Source organism: Primulina huaijiensis, chromosome 6 (assembly GCF_012295235.1).
Source record: "Primulina huaijiensis isolate GDHJ02 chromosome 6, ASM1229523v2, whole genome shotgun sequence".
Lineage (NCBI taxonomy): Eukaryota > Viridiplantae > Streptophyta > Magnoliopsida > Lamiales > Gesneriaceae > Primulina > Primulina huaijiensis.
In genome coordinates, this window is record NC_133311.1 from 22,678,448 (window position 1) to 22,701,432 (window position 22,985).

General features: G+C 32.5%; 1 protein-coding gene and 1 long non-coding RNA gene across 4 annotated transcripts; both read right to left on the reverse strand.

Annotated features, from left to right (window-relative positions):
• Positions 1-342: 342 nt before the first annotated feature.
• On the reverse strand, positions 343-11,716 carry LOC140978434 (guanosine nucleotide diphosphate dissociation inhibitor 2-like). The gene is made up of 13 exons (XM_073443452.1): positions 11,439-11,716; positions 9,941-10,003; positions 9,737-9,820; positions 9,529-9,636; positions 9,245-9,417; positions 8,189-8,300; positions 7,986-8,066; positions 7,722-7,784; positions 6,795-6,896; positions 3,072-3,196; positions 1,379-1,589; positions 1,215-1,289; positions 343-509 (listed from the first exon to the last, which is right to left on the reverse strand). The coding sequence occupies exons 1-13, from the start codon at positions 11,523-11,525 to the stop codon at positions 459-461; spliced, it is 1,335 nt and encodes a 444-aa protein (XP_073299553.1). The 5' UTR covers positions 11,526-11,716; the 3' UTR covers positions 343-458.
• Positions 11,717-15,001: 3,285 nt separating this feature from the next.
• Positions 15,002-16,781, reverse strand: LOC140979331 (uncharacterized). Of its 3 annotated transcripts, none has more exons than XR_012175717.1 (3): positions 16,708-16,781; positions 16,489-16,618; positions 15,002-15,433 (listed from the first exon to the last, which is right to left on the reverse strand). It is a non-coding gene; the product is annotated as an uncharacterized lncRNA (long non-coding RNA). The 3 variants fall into 3 exon arrangements; XR_012175718.1 differs by having other exon boundaries at positions 15,002-15,467; XR_012175719.1 differs by having other exon boundaries at positions 15,002-15,474.
• Positions 16,782-22,985: the final 6,204 nt, after the last annotated feature.

Below are 22,985 nucleotides of genomic sequence, written 5' to 3' on the forward strand. Positions count from 1 at the left end.
AATTAAAGAAACATATACTATAGAAACACACAAAACATATACAAAAATAAACCGTTACGAACACGTAACATGTTCGTTTACTATGATTGTCAACAAGTCCAGACATATTAAACATTCACAAAGTATATATAGCATATGTCTAGATAAGGAAACACTTGTGATGTTCACTGTATATAATTTTATCAAGAGTTGCTAAAAAAGCGAGTCAATTATTCTGATTAATTTATTCATCTACTTTTAGAGTGCTCCACCTCTTTAATTAATTAACTAATTCAAGATTACTTTGCTGCTTGCCACAAAGAACTTGAATCCAAACAAATTATGGAAGAAAACAACGCAATCTGAACAAATGTTTTGAGATATTAGCAACAAAAACAGTCGGGTCGATAACATTTAATACTGAGTTCCATCACAGGGAATAAATTAGCACACAAAAGTGCTAAGTACAAACAGTTTTCTCACTCTTCAGCAGCACTTGCAGCACTCAAGTCCACATTAAGATCAAGAACCTGCAACAGGAGATGAAAGAGATCAATTACCATTTTTCGAGTTTCATATGGCAAGCTGATGTCTCAAAATGAAAACAGGAAAATAACCTTCCGCTCCAAGTTATTCAATTTTACAATCTAGTTCCATTAATCGGTTTAAATCTCCCAAAAGTACAACATAGATAATACATAGTTAATACACGGTTCCCATCTTTACAACATCAATTTCACCCAACAACATAAGTGTTTAGACATTCCAGTAGACTAAGCATATGACTGATTAAGTAAATCTATGGACTATGATGCGGTATCATTTTTGTCAGAAGAAACTTTCCCCATCGCTCATCCCAGAAAGGAGACAACAGTTGACCAGAATGAATCTATGAAGTAATGTCATAATGACCAAAATTTTTAATCAACGGGTTCCACCAAACACGCTAACATTGCTTCAAGAGGATGATAAAATGATTCTAATGCTTTTTAATCAGGCACAGGGAGTGGATATTCATAGATTTAATGTGTAACGTGATATCCAGAAGAGAATTGGCATCATGCACCAGCTTCAGTACACTAGTGCAGCATCGTTTCTACTAGTGCGTTCATATAAAGTATAAACTTCTTTACGAGGGAATAAAATTTTCTACAAGGCTGTGTTTGTAAAATTAAAATTTGCTCTGAAAAGGTAACATCAGAGTTAAATACTGAACTAGAGAATTTAAGTCTCACCTTTCCAGTGATCAAGGTATACATATTCAGGACATCCACCACCGTGGACTCAAAATGAGTTGTGGCATCATAACTCTGTCACATAGAGTTGAATGAGTATATATAAACAAAAAAAAAAATTTTATCAAGCACTTGAACAGAAACAAAATTTGCTAGAAACTTACTGTAGATATAAAGCAATTATCCAGAGAAGGCTCGTTGACTGGTTCATATCTGTCATAGGTGTCAAAGAAAATCTCATCCACGGGTCCAAGAATTTCAATACCAGGCTTCAGTTCAGTCTCAGGGTGATCGGTTTCTGCTTCTGTTGACACAAACGCGATATATTTCCCTTTTGGAGCAACATTGTGAGAGTAAGAGCAACAAAACAAATACCTGTAGAACCAAAAAGTAACATCTTATCGTAAATGTGTAATATAACCAAAGCGTAGGCAATTAATAACTATTGTAAAACATTAAAACCGAAAACTGGTAAGAAGTAAAACAGCTAGGCTGCAAATTATCCCAAAGTGTCAAGTTTATTTTCAAAAATGGGTCAAGAATACAAGCAGAAAACACAGGAAATCAAAATTCCAAAAACTACAAAATAGGAAAGATTGGATTTATGTCATAAAAATTAGCACACTTGAGCAACCATTAAATATTACAAATGGCATTAGCTTTCAAAAAGTTATCTTTTCGGTGACCCAGCAAATTATAGGAGATACATTGCAGACAGTCATTGCAACCATTAGCTTCCCAAGTTCATCGACCATACTTCTTTGCTAGAAGTTTATAACTCCTACTTCAATGGTCAAATAATTGCAATGCTCTAGACCAACTAGTTCTTTAAGCCTTTAATGGGAACAAATCAAACGTTGTTCAATAAATTACCAACCCATACAACCTTTTCATTGTGGTGCCTAATAGAAACATTAAGCAGAAAATAGAAATGTATATCGCACCCATCCCTTAATAACTACTTCACTCGTTACTAAAGCACAAGGTGCACAAGTGACCTGTAGTCTAGGCGTTTACACTTAGGTACAATATTTTAAAATATAAATTAGTGAAGACGATTATATCATCCAACATTTGATTGTACTTTTCAAACAATTGAGCAACAAGAGAGAACAAGTATCAATTAGTAAATTAATATCAAATATTATCACGTCACATATATAACTTTAATTTATGCAAAATATTGCGAAAAATGTTTTTAACCTTTTAAGAGACACTTCAGAAAGAGGTCGGAACTAGGTACAGGTTGGGCTTCGCCAAACCCCTCCGCCTTTGGACACTTTAATAACTACGAGACCGACAATCAGGTTTTGTGAATGACAGTTAATTAAAAGTGCATAATTTCAGCAAAAAATACAGACATCTTTTGCAATCTTGAGGATTCCCTCCAAATGGATCACTACTTTGATTCCTTATCATTAGCTAAGACCACAATAACATATCAAACACATACAACAGTAAGACACTGTGACAACTGATTTATTGCTAGCATTATCACACGAAATATGACTCCAGACCTTCGCCCTCGAGACCAAGAAAAGTCCTTGTGTCACCAACTTCCACAGACCTAATTCACAAAGAACTGAGGGCCAATCCACCCACCCACCCACCCACAAACAAACACACACACACACCAGAACTCCATTCTTCTTATAATGAAAATTCCGCAAATTCTGTCTGACAGTCCTTAATATGATGTGATTATTGGTACAATGAATCAAACATAACAACAGAAAATACTCAGCTAACAAAATCATCACATTTCCCACAATGAGAAACATACTACATGACCTCACAGGTACAATTACTCTAGAAAAAGCAAAACAGTAATATGTACAAGTGAGTAAAGTTACTTACATATCTGATCTCCGGCCCAACTGCTTCTGAGGGAGAATAACCTGCGACGAATGAGAATTATTGGTATTTGGGATGGGGTGACTCATGATAGCTATAGCTCTGGCAACTTTTCCAACCTTCCTCACCTGTAAAAGCCTCATTGTATTATTTATCATAATGGTACATGTATAATTGTATATCCAAGAAAATAATGTTTGAAACAAGATTTGGCTTTCCTAACCTATGACTACATGTTTAATGGTACATTGTATTTTAAATTGCAAACTGAAACAAGTGACTATTTAGGAGGAAAAATAAAGAAAAATTTTTAATTGTTAAAATAAGCAGAATATTACTTTTTAGATAAGTTTAATCATAATGAAATAAAAATACATAAAAATATATTTAATAAATTAAATGGTTAGATTTAAAATAATGAATATCAATTAAGAAATATATAAAAAATAAGTTCAATTACATCATGAAAAAATTTATAATTAGCGGTAAACATTATAAATTTTTTTTGATAAGAAACGATATTATTGATTAATACAAATAATCACAAAAAACGAAGCAGAGATCCACAAACATAGTAAGATCCATATTCAAAATAAAGCAACATAATAATGTACCTCAATTCTTATACAAATATGAGATCAAGAATGATTTGAACACTAGCATAAAACCCATAATTTAATTTTGTCCCAACAATCCTCAATCGAGTCTTCTTGATCTTCAAAGATACACCTATTCCTCTCTATCCACACGAGCCAACTCAAACAGTAAACCACCATATACCAAAAAAGTATGCCCCTCATCCGCAAATCCCGTCCAAGATCCGCCCCAAACAAATCTCATATTGATCTTGGAGATACCCAAGTCAAGCCGAATTCCGCCAAAGCTCTAAACCAAATACAACGTGAAAAAAGACAATGGATGATCAAAAGGTCCTAAGTCTCCGCCACTTGCCGACATTATATACACCAATTTGGACAGAAAACAAGAAGTAACATTTTTTGCAACATCTCAGAGATGGTAATTTCCCAAGCACTGCAATCCACAAGAATACTTGCACCATGGGATAGACGTTTTCCAAATAGCTTGATAAAGAGAAAAAGAATGATGACTAGAATCTGAAAATAAAGACTTGAAGAAACATTTTACTAAAAGCTACCATGAAGAATCCCAACCCCACTCCCTCTCGTCTTCTGCACCTTCGATCAATCTGACCCTAAGTAAATACTCGATCAAAGAACCTAACTCAAATGTCTCTTCATCCTAGAGATCCCGCCTAAAATAAAAATGTCAAGATAGAGTAGAAGAGTTGGATGAAGAATTGAATTGTGCAAAGTAAGAAATATGATGATTCTAGACCGTTTAAATATGGAATAAAGACGGCTAAAGATCCTGAAAATAAAAAAACCCACCATGTATCTTCACAAAACCTAATTTTATCTACCCTTGACCACCGATCTCACTGACTGAAGAAAAGCTGGATAGAATCTGGAGATAAATTTTCATGGACTTCCGAAGGTAAGACTTCTCGCAATACCACGTCCCTACCGTTAATCTGTGTCTCATATTTGCTAATCACAATCTTTTTTCATACTGACTCCTCTTCACTAGAAAATCTCCACCACCATGTCCCTAATAACATAGTTGTAAAAAGCGTGAACCTGGTAACCACCCAGGCGCCGACCTTGCAAGAGGCGAGCCCAGGCGCACGCCTCTTGCAGTCTTGCAAGGCGCGCGGCTTTCCTGAGGCGACAAAAAGCACGCTTCTGTATTTCACTAGACCAGTTTCTCTATTCTTAACAAAAATTGGCTTCAAAGCTTAGAGCCCAAAGCTGGTTTAGAAAAAAAAGCCCAAAGCTGGTTTAGAAAAAAGAAAAGCCCAAAACTGGTTTAGAAAAAAAGCCAAAGCATAAGCCCTAAAAAATAAGAAGCAGGACCGACAATCAAATCCCTAATATCTTCTATTCTGTTTTGAAAAAAAAACAACCGAAGCCCTTACTAAACATGTATCGTCGGGCGCAACGCCGGTTCCGGAACGGGAACGATCACTGACGTTCCAAAGTTCCAGGGCAAATCGGTGATTGCTTTGTAGCGCTGTTCTTCGACGTTATAGCGGCGCTTTAACGGTGGAACGGAACGTAACTTGTTCTCTCAACATGTTGGGTATGATCCGACTAGATATCAATCAGATGGATATGGATATCAGGGTAATTATAAATCTAGACACGATTCTTTTAATAGATCATTTGATTTTTCAACATCTGGTACATGTGGAATTAGACATCGTGGATTTGATTATGGGTCATCTCAATATATTGGTGATAGATACAATGAATATTCATCATCTATATGGCGTGGTGTTGAACATCATGGTCCCGAGTATAGATCTTCAAGTACAGCTGATAGTTCTAGTGGGTATCGTGGATTCAGATACCATAATCGTCGTGACGAAATACTATTACAAAATCAATCATCCCATTCTAATTATTTTTTGTCATCTCAATCTAATCAATATCCCTATAGACAATTACGTCAATATCCAAATGTTCGAAATCAATTTAATCAACGGGTTACTCATGGAGAATATAACAATGATTTCGCTCCTCCGCGTCACTCCTCATGTTATTAACTTTGGTAAGTTATAATTTTTAATGTGTATTTCTTGTTGTGCTATTATTGTAAAATAGTTTTGTATAGATATATTAATTTGTAATAACTTCATATATTTTATGCTTTAGTATAATGTAATTTATATTTAAAATTTTTTACTAATTTTTTGAATTTATTAAATTTTTGTATACAATTGTCCCGCGACATAATATTGGAACTGAAACAGTAGTTGTCGTTCCAAGCACCGCAACCGTTCCGACGAACCATGTTATTAGATGAATCTCAATATGTTCTCTGTCTCAAATAATCGATCCATCAACCCTTTCTGATTTATTGATGATAGTTCTGCTCCTTCGCGTATTGAGTAGTGAGTGAAAAAAATTTGTACTGCAATCCCCTTCCCTGACCCATTTAATCTTAGCATGTTGACTGATTATTTGGTTTCTTTAACAGATTAAGTCTTCTACGGCGCATCTAGCTTCTCTTCTCTCATTCACCAGAGTGATTGATCCTTGGCCCTCACTAATCTTCTCGTCCACCTCACATATCTTCTTTTCCATCTCCACACCCCGCACTTATAAATTCCCAAATACCTCTTCATTCCACTTCTTAATATTCGTCTATAAAACCTTAAGCTTCCACGGTAAACATTAATTGACGGGGAGCTTAATTTTAACAATAAAAAATACTAAATTATTTTAAAATAATTAAATAAGTAAAACATATGTATGAAAAAAAGAAACATGTAGGGAGAAATTTTGATAAAACAAAAAATAGAGACAACCAAAAACTAAATGGAGTCCTTATTTATGTTTTGAAAGTTATTCTATTATATCTATTGTTCATTCATAAACATAAGCTTTCAAACAAGACTTTTTACCTATTTATAATTTCTAGAGGAGTGAAAGACATAACCCGCTTGCTTTTAGAACTCCCAAAATGATTGCTTTCTAGGAAAAACTATTTTTGGGTGTTAAAAGTGTATCGAAGGCACACTGAGATTATATAAATAACTGAGCACTTCAAAAGGGTAAAATGTTAGAAAATTACATGCAGAGGTTCAGAACAAGATCACTACAAATTGAAGCTGGTACAATTCGAATTAAGAAAGAGGATTACCTTATTAGGAAGGTAGGAAGGATCGCATACAACCTTCTTGCACTTGGCCGTCTCCCCTTCGGATGTAACACCAATCACCTGGCCTTCATCATTAAACTCTACCTGACATTTGACCAATTCCAAGTCAGCAGTCACAGCATTAAATCACCCTAAACAACCAAAAACCAACAAAACCAAGAAGAAATGTAGCAAGCAATAACTAAAGGTATAACAATTGGAGCTCATACTCAGTGATAAGCAGGATACTAATAAAAAAAGTATACTGTAACTGCAATTAAGAAAACATATGACTACCGATTATAACAAATAATAAAAGAAACAAAAGAATGACCAATTGGAAAAAATGTGAAAAAGAAAAAAGAAACTACTGTAACACATTTTATGACAACCACGAGTTCTAGAAAACCCCGTTATAATGGTACGTTAAACGGAATTTCTCACCAAAAAAAGTTAAATACTCAACTGTCAAACACCAAAAGTCTTGTTCTATGAGGTATGCCATCAAAATATACCATAGATAAATTACAAGTTTAAGTTCAGTGTAGTGTAGGTTCCATCCCCTTTTGGAGAGTTACCTTCTTCCAATAATTCTAACCCAAAACAACAAATTCATATTAGTATGCTTCCAAGTCAAAGTTTTCACCCAGAAATGTCTTCATTTTGAAGATTTTCTATCAATATAACAATGGTGGGAAAGATAATTGCATGCCAGCAGAAATTGGTAGTTAGAGAGTAAAATTACAAGTCCGATAATCTTTAGTGAAACAATCAACGAACCTAATTTCAATATCATTTTCTTTCAACATTCCCATATCTGTAGTCTGTACACAATAGATTCCTTTGTATGCTGACTTTGTTGGAGAGGGGTAATAGGCTGATGCCACAACGAATGGAGTGAACAAGAGAGAAATACATGAAGTAAATTACCTTGCATTCGGGCTTATTCAGCATATAGGTCCCACCATATACAGCACTAAGGCGAGCAAATGCCTGGAAATATTAAGTAGCAGAGAAAGAAGCTAACATGAGACGGAATATCTGAGAGAAGAAAACAAGATCAAGGCAGAATGCAAAAGGGAATAATTTTTACTTAGGATAAAAAACAAAGCGAAGATCTCATGCATCCACAACCAATTACACTTTTAATAAAAAAAAAATATTGGTGCATGAACCCAGAATAAAGAGGTAAACCTGGGGTAGCTCTCCTAGGCCATATAATGGATAGATGTACGGTGATCCTCCCGCAAAGCGGGCCAAAGACTCCTCATAAAGCTTTAACACAACGAGATATTTCAGAAAGGGACATCAGAAGTCCCATGTTCAATTGCCTTTTCAAGAGCACAAGAAAAAGAAAGTGGAACTGAGAACTTTCTTGAGGTCCAAGCAAGAATTACCTTCATCCTTTTCACAGTATCCAAAGCTGGTTCATCCAAGTAACGGTCATCTCTGTGAAGAGCCAACGCGTGACCGATGACATCCACAGTGTTGTCATCAAGACCATACTTGCTGTCGGAGGGATACAATATTCGTCTCAGAACAAGTTGATGGTATCACAAGTTTTAAAGAACTGAGTATATTATTCATTGGAAACCAGAATGGTTAAATAAACATAATGGATTGAAGAAATATGTATGGATTTTTTTATTGCTTTTGCTGTCAAATTGCCAATCTTACACCTACATACATGGTTACCAGATACCCATGGAGAAGCACATTATAGTACTTAAATGCTGCCTGTAAAGAAAAAGGATTCTTTTTGTACCTCCAATATCTTGCATGTATATAGTCTCATAAAATGAAAATATGCAGTTCAAGAATAGGTTAAAATATATTTTTCTTTATCACAACAAACTGATAAAGATATTAATCATGCTACAAAGACAGGTTCTGCATAATGCTTAAAGACAAATCCCCGTGGAAAGATTAACATTGAGGAAAAAGATCCCACCAAATACAAGATATAAAAAAATTTGTGGAAATACACTCAACATCAATGAGATAACAGTGGAAAAACTATAATGTTTGAATCTTGACAGTTTCAAATACATTGCAAAGAGTCCTCAGAGTAAATTTAACCTCATTTATTGCTTTGGGTAAGCTAAAATAATCACTAATGCACAACACTGTAAAGTACACATCTCGATCCACCTCGTCTTTGTTAACCCTTTGATACTAAACTTCTTGATACTTCCACTGCAATTTTTAAAAATAAAATTAAAGTGCACAAATTACATTAGCCAACCTAGTGAGCTCAAAAGATGAAAGTATCTTGCCAGACTCCACGCAGGTCCATAGGGAATCTTATCACAGACTACACAAAAGGATCCTTGAAATATAAGGATGGACTAAGACTGCACGCGCGTGCGCACCCACATATATATATGTTTGTCTTCAGATAAAAGTTCCTAGAGTGATAACAAATAACGTATACGTAAAGTCATTGGTCATACGCAATAAACTCCCTGGTCGGAACTCTAGTCAAATCAATCCCTTCATGTGTTTTAGGATCATCTTCCTTGTAACATTGGGCATAGATGAACAGTTTTCGAGCACGTCGTTTCTCAAAGATGCCCATAAGTGGCGATTTGAGGGCCTCCACGTCAGTTGCAGGCACCTTGTGAATCTGTTACATTTTATTTACAGCAAAATCCAGCCAGAATAAAAAATTCTAGATAATCTAAACAACATAAATTTGTGACAAAGAACTAAGCAAAGAAAAAGCCTATGTTTTTACCTTCCCCTTATTGTACACAAAACTGCCATCAACAGCTTTGAAATACAAGTATTTAGTAACATCAGTATGAATTAGTACCCGCACAAGTGCACCGTTTGCCATAATGTACTGAGAAAATGAATGAGTCTTAGTGGCATCGTTCGTTGCTAGAAAGCTAAAGGAACAAAATCTTCAAAATGACGTCAAACAAGACACAAATAATAAAAACCTTAGGGACCATGTCAACATTATAATCTCTGCTAGGACCCAGGTGAGCTGGTGGCTTATCACTCGCTCTAAACCTCTTCCATAGCTGCATAAAAAAGCCAATAATAATAATAACTGAAAATGAGAATTCCATTCAAATTCTTGAATGCATAATGGAGATGTTTGTTAGCATCGGTTCTCTAGCCAAAACAAAATATAATAATACCTGAATGAGATTGAGAGAGCTTGATTCTCCACCATAATAATCGTTCCGATCCATGTGTAGAACCTAATTTGAAAGGCATAACAATGTCAAGCCCAATAAGAGTGAAATAAAATTTTCAAAGGCACTGTGGTAATGATGAATAATTGGCGAGAAATCTACAAAACTTAAATCTGCATTACATATAGATTTCATAAGTAGTTAAGAATACATGAGTATACAATTTATGCATGTCAATATCTATTAATGCTATCTATAACATATTAATTTTTTTTTTTACCTTTTTACTCTTTTATTACTTGTATACAAAAAATGCTAAATATATTTTGACCCTGCCAACTTTTGAAACTAGATAAGTTTTACAAAGAGAAAATTTTAAAATAAATCATGGCATCATGCATGGCATCACTTAAGCAACATGGAAAATACACCAATGATTATATCTTCACCATTCTAGAACCAAATAAGTTTTTGACATAATCATGAGCTACCCCATCAATATATTTGATAACACCTATTTGATATTAACAAGAGCGTATAGTATACTGTTCTTTGTTCCTTCAGACTCATGTGAAGTAAGGTATTGACCCCTAAATTGCATCAGTTTACACCCTTATATTCTTCAAAACAGTTTACATATACATAATCTGCCTATCCGCCAAGGTAAAATAAGCACTCACTAAGCACAGCTGGGGTTTCCACTTTCATGGTGTTCTAGCTAATATCAAGGGTTTTTATGGATTAATGCTCCCTTCTGTCATTAAACTAAGCATTTGGTTAAGTTGTTCAACATAGATTTCGAACTTCCAGCACATGTGACAAGAATATAGGGTGAAAGTGAAAACGAAAGTTTCTGTACCATATATGGTGGGCATGAAGTGAAGAAGCCTCCAAATAAAGCACTCACTAAGCAAATTTTCAGATACCACTCACATACTATGTCAATCCAAATCCGAACGTGATTAACAAATCCCACCTCATTTTCTAGAGCCTATCAGATTTGTGCCATCAATGTCAAAATTATCGCACCTGCTAGCTATTCCTCGGAGTTTGAGTCCTCTTATTCTATCAGGAAATTTTTGCAACTGTTTGCATGAAAATATCAACTTAGTGCCCATTTGAAGGAATATAACCAAAGTATAAATGCATTAAAAAAATTCAACCAAACGACTACCGATAACGTGACCGAGTAAATATATAGGAAATGGATTTGCCTCCCGGCGGCATCGTGTGGTTCATCCCAATTATTTCCGCAAAAATTTTAATCGAATACATGTAAATATGTAATAGGCCAAAAATTGGCAGCATTCATAATCAGCCAGATCATTTGAAATTAACACTAGATCCATTTCCCAAATTTCCCATAAAAAACCACTCATCAGAACAAGAATCAGATAAATCTGAATAAATACAATTCGTACGCATGATAAGGGGGGAACAAAAAAAAAAGGAAAAATGGAGCTTCAATTAAATCAGAAATAATAATTATAATAAATGAAACCTTAAGACCATCGACGGACAAGAGACCACTGAGAATGCATTCCTTGAGACCCGTCCCCAACACAATCACATCGTACTCTTCATCCATCTTAGCTGATTTCTCAACGAAATCCAATAATCTCAATCAGTCGTAAAAAAAGAAAATCAGCCAGATAGACGATCGGATCGCCGATAAGAAAAAAGTGAAAACTAGGGATTTTTGTTAGTCGAAGGATGGAGAAATTGTTGCATGCGTGGATGAATTAGACGTATGCCGTAGGGCATATGACTAGAAGTATGGCGAGTTTTGAAAATGCTACGCCAATTTCATTTATATATATACTAGGTTAGAGCACATTGAGTTGTTTTACCCAGGTTTGTAGTCTAATATATGAGCATTTATATTTATCTAGACCAATTAACCATATGTTCATATTTGTGTAGGTCTTATTTAATAATTTAATTTTAAAAAGCATAAGTATTTTGATTATAGTAATTTTTATTTTCTTTTATATCTGTAGTCATACGATTAGTATTTCAAGTTGGCATTATGCTTAACAAAGTAAAAAAATATGGAAAAACAAAGAATTTATAAAATTGAAATAGTTAGGAAAGAGATTGAGTTGGTATTAAAAAAGGAGAATTTTAATAACAAGTCTCGAGTTGAATATATAGTATTTGTTCATCTTAAAATTTAATCATATATCTACTCCTTGAATATGTTATTATAAATTCGAAAATAGAGTATCTATATTTAAATCAGGGTAGTGGTTGTAAGGATGTCACACTTAATGACATGGTTGACGCTAATGAATTTACGAAATTTATATCGGGGAAGATGATGGGTGCTAAGTGGATTTTCATAACTCTCATTTACTAACTCAGACAGAACTAAGATTTACTAATTAACTATTTCGAATTGTGATAATATATAGCGAGTCACTTTAGGTTGAGGTGTAAAAATTTACAATATTATTTAACATTTTTGTAGAAAAAAATTTGCAAGATTGTCATTTTTGTGAAAGTTATAAATGAAAGAAAAGTTAGGAAATCGATCGAGTGATGTGGATACAAAGGGAAAAAAATTTGCTGTTTTTAATTTCTCAATACCCATCCTTTGCTAATTACATGTTCAATATATAAACAAAATTCAATGGAAAACAATCTTTACTGCACATGTATCGACTTTAGATACTCTATTTTCGAATTTATAATAACTATTTACGAAGTAGATCCTTCATTAGATTTTAAAATGAGCATATACTTTGTATTCAATTTGAGATATGTTATTAAGATTCTCCCATTTGAACACCAATTCAATATTTTTCCTAACTATTTTCACTTTCATAAATTCCTTATTTTTCCATATTTTTTACTTTGTTAAACACAGTTCCAACTTGAAATACTAATCGTTTGAGTAAGGATATAGAAGAACATAAAGTAAAATATTCTTATTAGTTCTTCAACTTCTTTTTGAAATAGGCAGTTGTATTGACATTGTACATAGTCGATATATGTACAGTAAGGTTTGTTTTCCATTGAATTTTGTTGATTTATTATTAAACATGTAGTTAGCAAAGGATGGGTATTAAAAAATTATAACATACCAAGTATGTTAAGCTTCAGGTAATTAAGCACATAAGTATATATAAAGTAAGATAGAGCATGCCAAGTGAATTTTCATATATTATATGAAATGTTGAGTCGTAGATAATTTATATTAAATGTCTTAGTTGTTTTGTCAATTGCAATAAAAACAGGTTAGTCATCTGTATCTATTGATATGTGGTAAATTACAAGCTATAATTTTTACTCAGAGACCCGAGTTACCACAACATTTGGTGTATTTTTGACACCTGTGATGTTCAAAAAAAGCTAGTCATCATTTCTTCATGTCACGTGTCAATGGAATGAACATTGTTATAAACAATAGAGCAATTTTGGAAACGCGTGTATGTTTTCGTAATGAAATGAATTCATGTTCTTAACTAATTTTAAAAATAACAATATTTGTGTGGTTAATAAGAAAGGGTTGGATAACGGCCTATGAACTTCGGAAGAAGAAACAAATAATAGAATTATAAACTTTTTATATAAAGAGTGCCACAATAAATAATTATGGGTATAGGGGAAAGAAGATATTATTGTCATGTAAGTGTTTTAGAGGGAAACAAACGTGTCAATATGAAGTTTTATCATCTAGTTAAACAATTTAATGTTTATTTATGTATAAAAATACATATGGCCTATAGTTTAAAGAATATTAATTTATATTTTTATTTTATAGGAAGCATTAGTTAGAACGATTGAAAAAATTGGTAAATTATATATATAATCAATAATAATATATAATTATCTCTAAGGCAGATTTTCGAGCTAATAGTTTTTATATGATATTATATATATAGAAATGTATAGATTTATTTAGTTTGTTTACTTTGATATTTGAAGTCGAGAAAGTTGCACACCTACATATACACATATATATAATGCAAATTCCTTTGTTCCCAAGGAAAAAAACACATTACTCGATCGATCTTCTAACTTTTCTTTCTTTTATAATGTCCAAAACAATGATAATCTTGTAATTTTTTTCCTACAAAAATTTAATATAATATTGTAAATTTTTACACATCAACCTAAAGTGACTCGTTATATATCATCACAATTCGAAAGAGTTAATTATTAAATCTTAGTTTTGTCTGTGTTAGTAAATGGTAATAAAAACTCCACCAAAATATTATTATTTGGTTTGCTAACATAAATTTTAACGTGTATTATGATCAAGTCTAATTTTCTAATTACGTGGAAAATAATTACATTTTCAATATTGTTATGTACAAATTTTTTATTTTTTGTTTTATTTTTTATTTTGCTATCGATCAATTTACCATTTTAGTCTTTAACTTAAATAATTTTTCTGTTCTAATAACTTTTTACTTAAATGTTATTGTAACACCGAAAAATACTGACTAACGACAAAATATATACAATACAACAAGTGTAAATATTCATTGTATTTATTTGATTATTTGTCATTTAAGTAGAAGCTCTGATTTAAGATATTTTCGGTATCATATTTTTTTTATCGAAAGAGTTTTTATGTACTCGTCATCTCATCCTATTTAATATTTGGTAGTAGATACATATGCATATTTGGTTTTGTTGAATTTAATAAATTGTGATCAATATTTTATACATTCGTCAAGGTCATAAAATAATTTGATGGCCGGCACGTAGTTCGGTTTTCGACATTTTACAGTGGATGGTTTTGAAAATAAGAAAAATGATTTTTTATATAAAAAAAATCATATATTGCGATGCTTTTACACAACAGAAACAAGGAACAAAATACCGTAAATTTGTACTTCATTTTTAAATATTTGAAAAAAATTACTTGTTAGCCACACTGATGTAAATATGGAGGGTTTAATTTTATTTTTTTCCGAAAAATAATAAATTTAAAACATGGTTAAATTCATGTTTGATTTCATTGGTTAACTTTAGGGAAGCTCAAGAAATAATTCATTTTATGAAATCGATATTGGTTTGTATATACATATATATATATGTTATATAAAGAAGTCAAAAAATAAGATGCTACCGTTAAAACATTACATCGAGCTTGCATCTAAATAGTGTACATCTCTGCACCAAATATTTCACATTAATTGTCGATCAATTTCAATTATTAAATCTTTGGCTCATATTTATATTTGACGCCACCGCCACCTGCACAGCTGCGACAGCCGCATCAGCAGCGGCTGTAGTGGCAGCAGCCACATCAGTTGTGTGCTTGTTCTGTTCCTTGTTTGTCTCAGCCATCCCGAGTCGGTTGCCGGATTAGTAATCGGAATCTGACTCAGTCCAACCGAGACCTTGCTGGAATTTGCAGCGAAACTCCACATTTTCTTCTCCTTTTTCTCAACATAATTCGAGTTGTCCCCCACGTTTTCTTTGCCTTTCTTCATTCCAAGCAACCCCTGCAACCACTTTGCAGCCTTTCCCATTGCATGACTTCAAAATCAGAAGCAGGAAATGGTGGCACAATCTAATCTCTTTACAGAAAATGTAATCAAGAACGTACCAACCGTAAATATGTTTTATTAAAAAAAAAACATGATCAATACATCAAGAGACCAAGCGGTTATTCTACACAACCACAATTAATATACTCGGAAATTATCAAGAATGTACCAACCATAAATAATGTTCCTATTATTTCTCATAGCATATCTCAATAATTTTTTTAAAAAAAGAGTATCGCTATGTTTGGTCACTGCACCACAATCAACCTTGAGTCACCACAACGAAAGTGAATGTGAGAGCCTGGTCAATGTAATCAACAATCTACCTGTCAAGTAGTGTTGTTTTCTTATTTGATAAAAACATATCTCATGTTGGCCAATTTGATCAAATTGTAGCAATTGATCCAATTTCATAGTAACAACATCCACATTTTAGACTCTCACAAACCCATTTCTCATTAATCTATTTAGCCTCCAATTCACCTCATCATGTGATGCAAGCCGCATGGAGTTCTACTGAGTACAGGAATTAGACTCGCTAATAAAAGTGGAAGAGCCCACTTTCATCATGCTCAAGCATTCTAGAGTGCAATCAAAGTTTTTTTTGCTTATCTAGTCTAAACTGCATTTAGCTAGTGAGATCGATATCTCTAGGTTAAAGAAGTTAACAATCAATAAGAGTAAAATAAAATTCCAATCCCAATGCAATGCAAGAAGGCCCTGCCCTTATAGTGGACATCTAAGAAATCAAAAAACCCAAACAAGAACAAGGATTTTCAAGCAAGACGGCAGTGATGAGACTGGAATTTTCGAATAACGGAGACAACAAAAGCAAAGAATCTCAAGAAATCAGAAACCCCAAACAAGAGCAAGACAGGATCACACGCGAGAATGCTAGAGAAATCGAGAGAAACAAAAAAACAGTAGAAGAAAACCAACCCAACAAAAACAAAGTACCTCAAGAAATCGGGAACCCCAAATATGAGCAAGATAATGAAGAAAAATTGGGAAAAAGCATAACAAAAGCAAGAGGGAAAAACTAACATGGTAGAAGCTTTCCAATGACAACAAGGAGGAACGCCACACACGAGGTTTGAGAGCGAAGAAATCGCAAGAAGATGGAATTGGAGAACAAACCAAAACAACCTTCTTTCTTGCCCTTTGTTCGCTACCGCTGTGGGGAGAAGAAATCAGAAACTCGAAACAGAAACAAAGAATATGGAAAAACAGAGAAAACAAACAAAGAAAAGAGAAAGCACCAACCAGTAGAAGTCTTCCAATCCCAAAAAAAGAACCCCACGAGGAAGAGTCAAAGCCCAGGAGCCTATTAAAAAGTGTGTATATATATATATATATATATATATATACACACCACTTTTTTAAATAAAAAAACTAAAATTAACGTGGTATTTATCTTATTTATATTACATTATTAAATTTAAAGATATTGAAGTAACTAATTTTTAATATCATGATCGTTTTAATAATCATATATATTAATATATTGTTAAAACTTTAATGCAACAATGGATATAGTTTTTGTTTTGTAAACATCAAGTTATATGTTCATTCCTACTCAGATTTTTTTTATTTTTTAATTTATGTATCAAAATTATGTTATAGTCACTCACTATTTTTTATAATTACATTTTGATCCTCATTTAAATATAAACCAAATGAATTATAAAATATATTATACAAACATTCAACGCTTGTATCAGTGTACTAATTTCAACGCTTGTATCAGTGTACTAATTTCAAATTGAACACTTCCGACCATTTTCAATCGTTGGCATTTATCAAGCTTTTGTGTTTGACACGAATTAGATCCAATACTCAATTATAATTTATTCACATCTAAAAAAAGTGTCATAAATATCTGCAAGAGACGTTGATTTTTTTATACTAGCTTTGATTTAAACCTATGTAAAAATTTTAAAAATATATATCGTTCATCCACCTTACTCTGATATTGTGATGATAAAAAAAAATTGTGTTTTTAGTAATAATATATTAATTTTCTTAAAATGATATAATCTAAAAGAAAAATAACAAGGTATATTATTCATTGGTGAATACTGTTTTTAACCAGAGAGTTCACATGACTCGTAATGTTTTAAAAATAAATAAATTACCATTTACTTTTAATTTTTTTGAGATTAATCGTGGAAATTGAATTGAAATAATTTTAGTTAAAATATACATCTCTTAAACAAATCCCCATAATTTAATTCTTCCATATAAAAAAAAATTAAATTAAGCCGATCTATCATCATGAACTTTAATAATATTAGGAACAAAACAGTAACTAAAACTTTTAAATAATTTTTTTAGACACTTTGCAATATTACTCGATGGGATATCTTTTGGGTGGAATCTAAAATATTTATTACTTTTATTAAGTTTTCTCGTAATAGAATTAAAAGACTTAGTGTCGTGATCTGTTTTTATAATTAAATATGTTAGAGTTTCTTAAGTTTCAAGTTACAAGTTCAATCTCTACTTGGGTTTCTTTATTTTTTTTTATGTTTTTTCTATTTATTTTTTAATTCATCTCAAAATTTCTGGGTAATTTTTCATTATTTTTTATAATTATGGGTTTGATCATCATTAAAATATAAAAGAAATTATTATATAAGCATGCATAGCACATCAGGAGTCACTAATTGCCCAATAACATGAATAAACGTATTCCTTAAAGACTTTGTCTTTGACAATAAGATCGTGACATGTGATGTCCATATGTTTCACCACTGGAAAATTAAAACCCACAATTTAGACCCCCAACATATGGTCAAGGAAAAAAACACTTCAACTTAACTATATAAGCCAAAAGAAGAATTTCCAAGAAAACAAACATATTCTCATTTTGTACTGATGATCCCAGTGTATCAAACCAGATAATCACATCAAAACATAATATCAAAAGACAATATTTAAGATGAGTTACCAATAAGGTTAATTATATTTATATTTAAAAGACAGTCAGAACATTCATTTCATTCAACTCATAGTCTAGAGATGATATCTCTTTCGTATGTCCATTTTCTTTAGCGATTAAAGTTTTCAATTGATTAGTACGGCTTGGTTAATTTGGCTTCTGTTGAAAATCAGCAATTTTAAATTTTGGTTGATTCATGATTGATTAATTTGACGACATTAGAACTTATCTTGCTCCCTCCCCCCCTCCCTCCCTTCAATTAAGCAAAGAGGACAAAGTACGTATCACTAAATAACTATTTGATCATTAAATGAACATTATAGAATTTGCACAAACATCCACCAATTTCCAAGCCACTTTTTGTATCCAACCCAATGTTGCCACTCTCTTTAACAATATCATCAAACTGTTATTGAGTTGCACCACGGTGGGCTTTGTCGAACCACTTGAGTGTATTCCTACTGGTCATCCAACCCAACCAAATCCAATCCTGAACCTTGTTCCAAATCACATTACTAGAGGGGCAAAAAAAAAATAAATTATCCAAATTCTTCGTACCCACATCACGTAAACCACACATTTATCAAGATTATAAAAAAGACGATCACTCATAGAGACATAAACAATTAGGTCGTGCCCAAGATCATAGAATAACTGCATGATTCGGTAATATGCGAAGCCTGCAGACCACAAAAGCCAATGATACTTTAGCTTTATGGGATGCAAAAAACAGGATCTAGGTTTGTGTCTCGTTTTTATTGATTAATTAGTCAAGATTTATGGTGGAAAATGTATTACGTTAGTTGAAAATAAAAATTTAAAATAATTTATAAGTTGCAATGGAGAGTCAATAAAGTTTGTAAAACTGAGATAAAAATGAAAGAATTGCTACAAGATCACATTGCAAAGTCATGCCTATGTGAACTTAGGCCGGGATCTGATAAAATGATATTATAAGTGGTCATCAATGTAAACAATGGAACGGTGAGTCCGTAATAAGGACATCACTCGTTAACACGAAATAAAAGATGATTGTGATATTCTTCTTCTAATGATATTTTAAACTAAAATTTAGAATGATCATAATTAATGTTAATGAAATTCTTTATCAATTTGAGTTAATAATACAAATTATTTGTTACAGGAGTCGATCATATCGTGAGCCAATTATATAATCACGTTTTTATGGGCATGAGCCCAAGTGAGATGTATTATTTGAATGTTTATTATTATCGCATTTTATTATTGTTATTCGTTATATATATTAAAGCTTTTTAATTATTACTAGTTATGGGCACCTCAATTCTTGTGGTGTCATACCCAGGATTATAGTATAACATATGAGTATTTATATTTTTTTTCATAGTAACTAAGTTTTGTAGGTCTTATCTAATAATGTAAATATAAAAGCTATAATCATCATGAACACAATATTTTTTATGTTTTTCTATATCCGTACTCAAACGATTAGTATTTCAAGTTGACATTGTGTTTAACAAAGTGAAAAATATGAAAAACAATGAATTTATAAAAGTGAAAATAATTAAGAAAAAAGATTGAATTGTTGTTCAAATAGAAGAAGTTTAATAACATGTTGTAAATTGAATATATTGTATTGTTTTATCTTAAAATATAACGAGGGATCTACACCATAAATAAGTTAATATAAATTCGAAAATAGAGTATCCATATTTTGGTATTGGTTGTAAGGGTGTTACATTTAATGATGTTGTTGACACTATGAATTTATGAATGTAGTAACTTTAACTTAAATATAAGTTGTGATATAAGCCATTAAACAATCGATAAGAGCACAAAAAATTTTAAGGTAATCAAAGAAATTTGAAAAATTGTTATGTAAACAGGATGCCAATATGTTTATTTTTTTTTTTGAGAATCTAGTTGACGGATTTATGAATTTTGTAACCTAGGTATTTTTTACGACATATAAACATGAGAATTAATATTAAATCATAAGACAGTTGAATAAGAGATAACAATGATGGTCTAATAAAAGAAATTAAAGTATATGAATAAAAATTGTTTGGAGCTCGTATTAATCTAAAGTTTATAATACGTTTACGCACATATACAACGACTAAGCATTTTCGATAACAAAATATAAAGATTTTATTATTCATTTAATGTACATGGTTGTTTCGATGGAGTTCGTTGGTATTTAGGATTGTCCTAATGCCTGTTGCATAGTTTAGTATGAGCAATAGTTTTGCTTCCATATTAGGCACTCTTCGTAAGATGATGTCCCATATTGGGTTGGAGTAAACTCTTCCTATTAGTTCGCCTACTTTTTTCTGAAATAGATAGTTATATTGATATTGTTCACATCGAATACATATATAGTAAGGATTGTTTTCCATTGAGTTTGGTTCATATACTGAATTTGTAGTTAGCAAAAGATGGATATTGAAATTTATAACATAACAAGTATGTCAAACTTTAGGTAATTAAGCATATAAGTATTTATGTGGTAAGAGAAATTACAAACAAAATCCATTGTGAAGATTACATGTAACAAAGTTGTATGTGTTTGTGTGCAATAGATGCAAGGGCTAAAATTTTTGACTTCATATTTAAAGTACTATTGTTATATCTTTGATTTGCTGAGCATCTTTAATTTTTTTTCAAACGACAACAAAATGTAGGTATCACATCATATTTTGTAAAGTAACATAATCACATCATAATTCACATAAAGTTTACAATATGTTTTCCAAAAGTAGAAACCTAAAAAGTACAAAATGTGCTGTTATGCACTCATCATTATAAGCATAGTTGAACCCTTGTGACTAACTGTTGATTCGAACCCGAGGAAGAAAGTCAAATACCGTAAAAAAAAATAAGCTGACATGTAGTATATGACGGGTCGCCAAATATAAGAGGTTAAGCAATTTTAAAGAGAATAAATGAAAATATCCAATAATATTACCTCAATTAATTGCAAGGCAAACAGCTAACACAAAGAAAACAACTCGGGACATTTACCTCTTTTATTCTAATCAGTAAGTAGAAATTACTGTTTGCAGCTGAATATGTGAATGTTAATACTTTTGGATCCAATACACAATCTACTAAATATTATTGAACACATTTGAAAAGAAAATATTGGTTGTTTTGGCAGCCCAGTAATTCTGCGGAAAAATAGCGAAAGACATCTTCTGTTGGTAGATCTTCGTAATCTAAAATGGGACAAACTATAGCAATGGGTTTAATTTATTCTTCTGACTCCTAAATATAGGTGAGGGAGACATTAAAAGCGCCTGGAGCTTGAATGAGATGAACTGAATGATTCGTAGAACTAAATGATTCTAACATGAGCACTCCTGGTTTGTTTAACTATTTTAAATGAATTTTGTCTAACCTTCAAGAAAAAGGATCATACAGCTAGCAAACAAATATTTTGGTTACATTTTTTTTTTCTGAAATGAAATAGACACCGTCGTACAACTTCTTGTAGATCAATATTAGTAGCTGGTTTAAAAAAAAATATAGAAAAACTAAAAAGCAAAACTATATAGAAGATGTAGCAATATGCAAAATGTGAAGTATGTAGTGCAACTCATATACAGGCTTATAACATAGGTGACTGAATGTTGATTTTTGGAGCTGAACAAACCACGTGAGCTAGAGCAAAAGAGAAGCAAACACAAGAGTTTAGAACAAACTGATTAAAACGTGGGGACAAAGTGAACAGAGGAGAAGCTTACCAACGGGATGAAGAAGGAAGGCACACAGCAGGCTTAGAACCGAGAAACCGAAAGAAGAGGCAGGACGCCGGCAACGCACCGAACAAATCTTTTTGTTGGGCTCTGCGCTCTGCAACGCGGGAGAGACATAAACCAAGGCAACCTGAGGAGGAAAATAAGTATGTCAAAGAGAGCAAAATAAACGATGCAGAAACAGGACAAAGAAGCTGGCCGACCAAAGAAGAAGCAACTCTAAAAGCCAGGTACACAAGACAAGAGGAGAAGAGAGCAGACCGAAGAGTCGTAAGAGGCCCAGCGATTTGTAAAAGTAGAGAAGAAACACAGTAGAGGCGACACCGAGGAGCTGGGGAAAGGAGGGACCAAACAACGTGCCTAGCGGAACATGTTCTGGACGCTGCTCTCTAAGATGGGGTAAAGACAAAAGACAAGGCAAGAGGAAGGAGGATGAGGAAAATGAAGAGATGCATAAAGCTATTGCAACCGGCGGGTCAAGGGTGATGTGGAGGAAAGAAAGCAGCACACGTGATTTTGGGCCTATGAAGTGATGTGTTGTAAGAGACACCTGTAGGGGCGTTACCGGAAACCGGGAGAAAACTGACCATTTTGAGGAGATGCACGCTTTAATATAAGTAGATTTTGATGTTTATATATTTATAAACATAAACTTTTTTGGGGGTTTTCTGGACCAATATATCTATGCTATATAAATGTTGAGATACTTAGAACTACGAATTTGTGACATAAATTAATATTTATGAAAATATCTTATATATTTAAATAAATAATATTTTTTTTATATAATTTACTCATAATTATAATTTTTAAAAATTCAAAAAATCATCTGTAACATCCGCAAATCACATATTTAATATAAT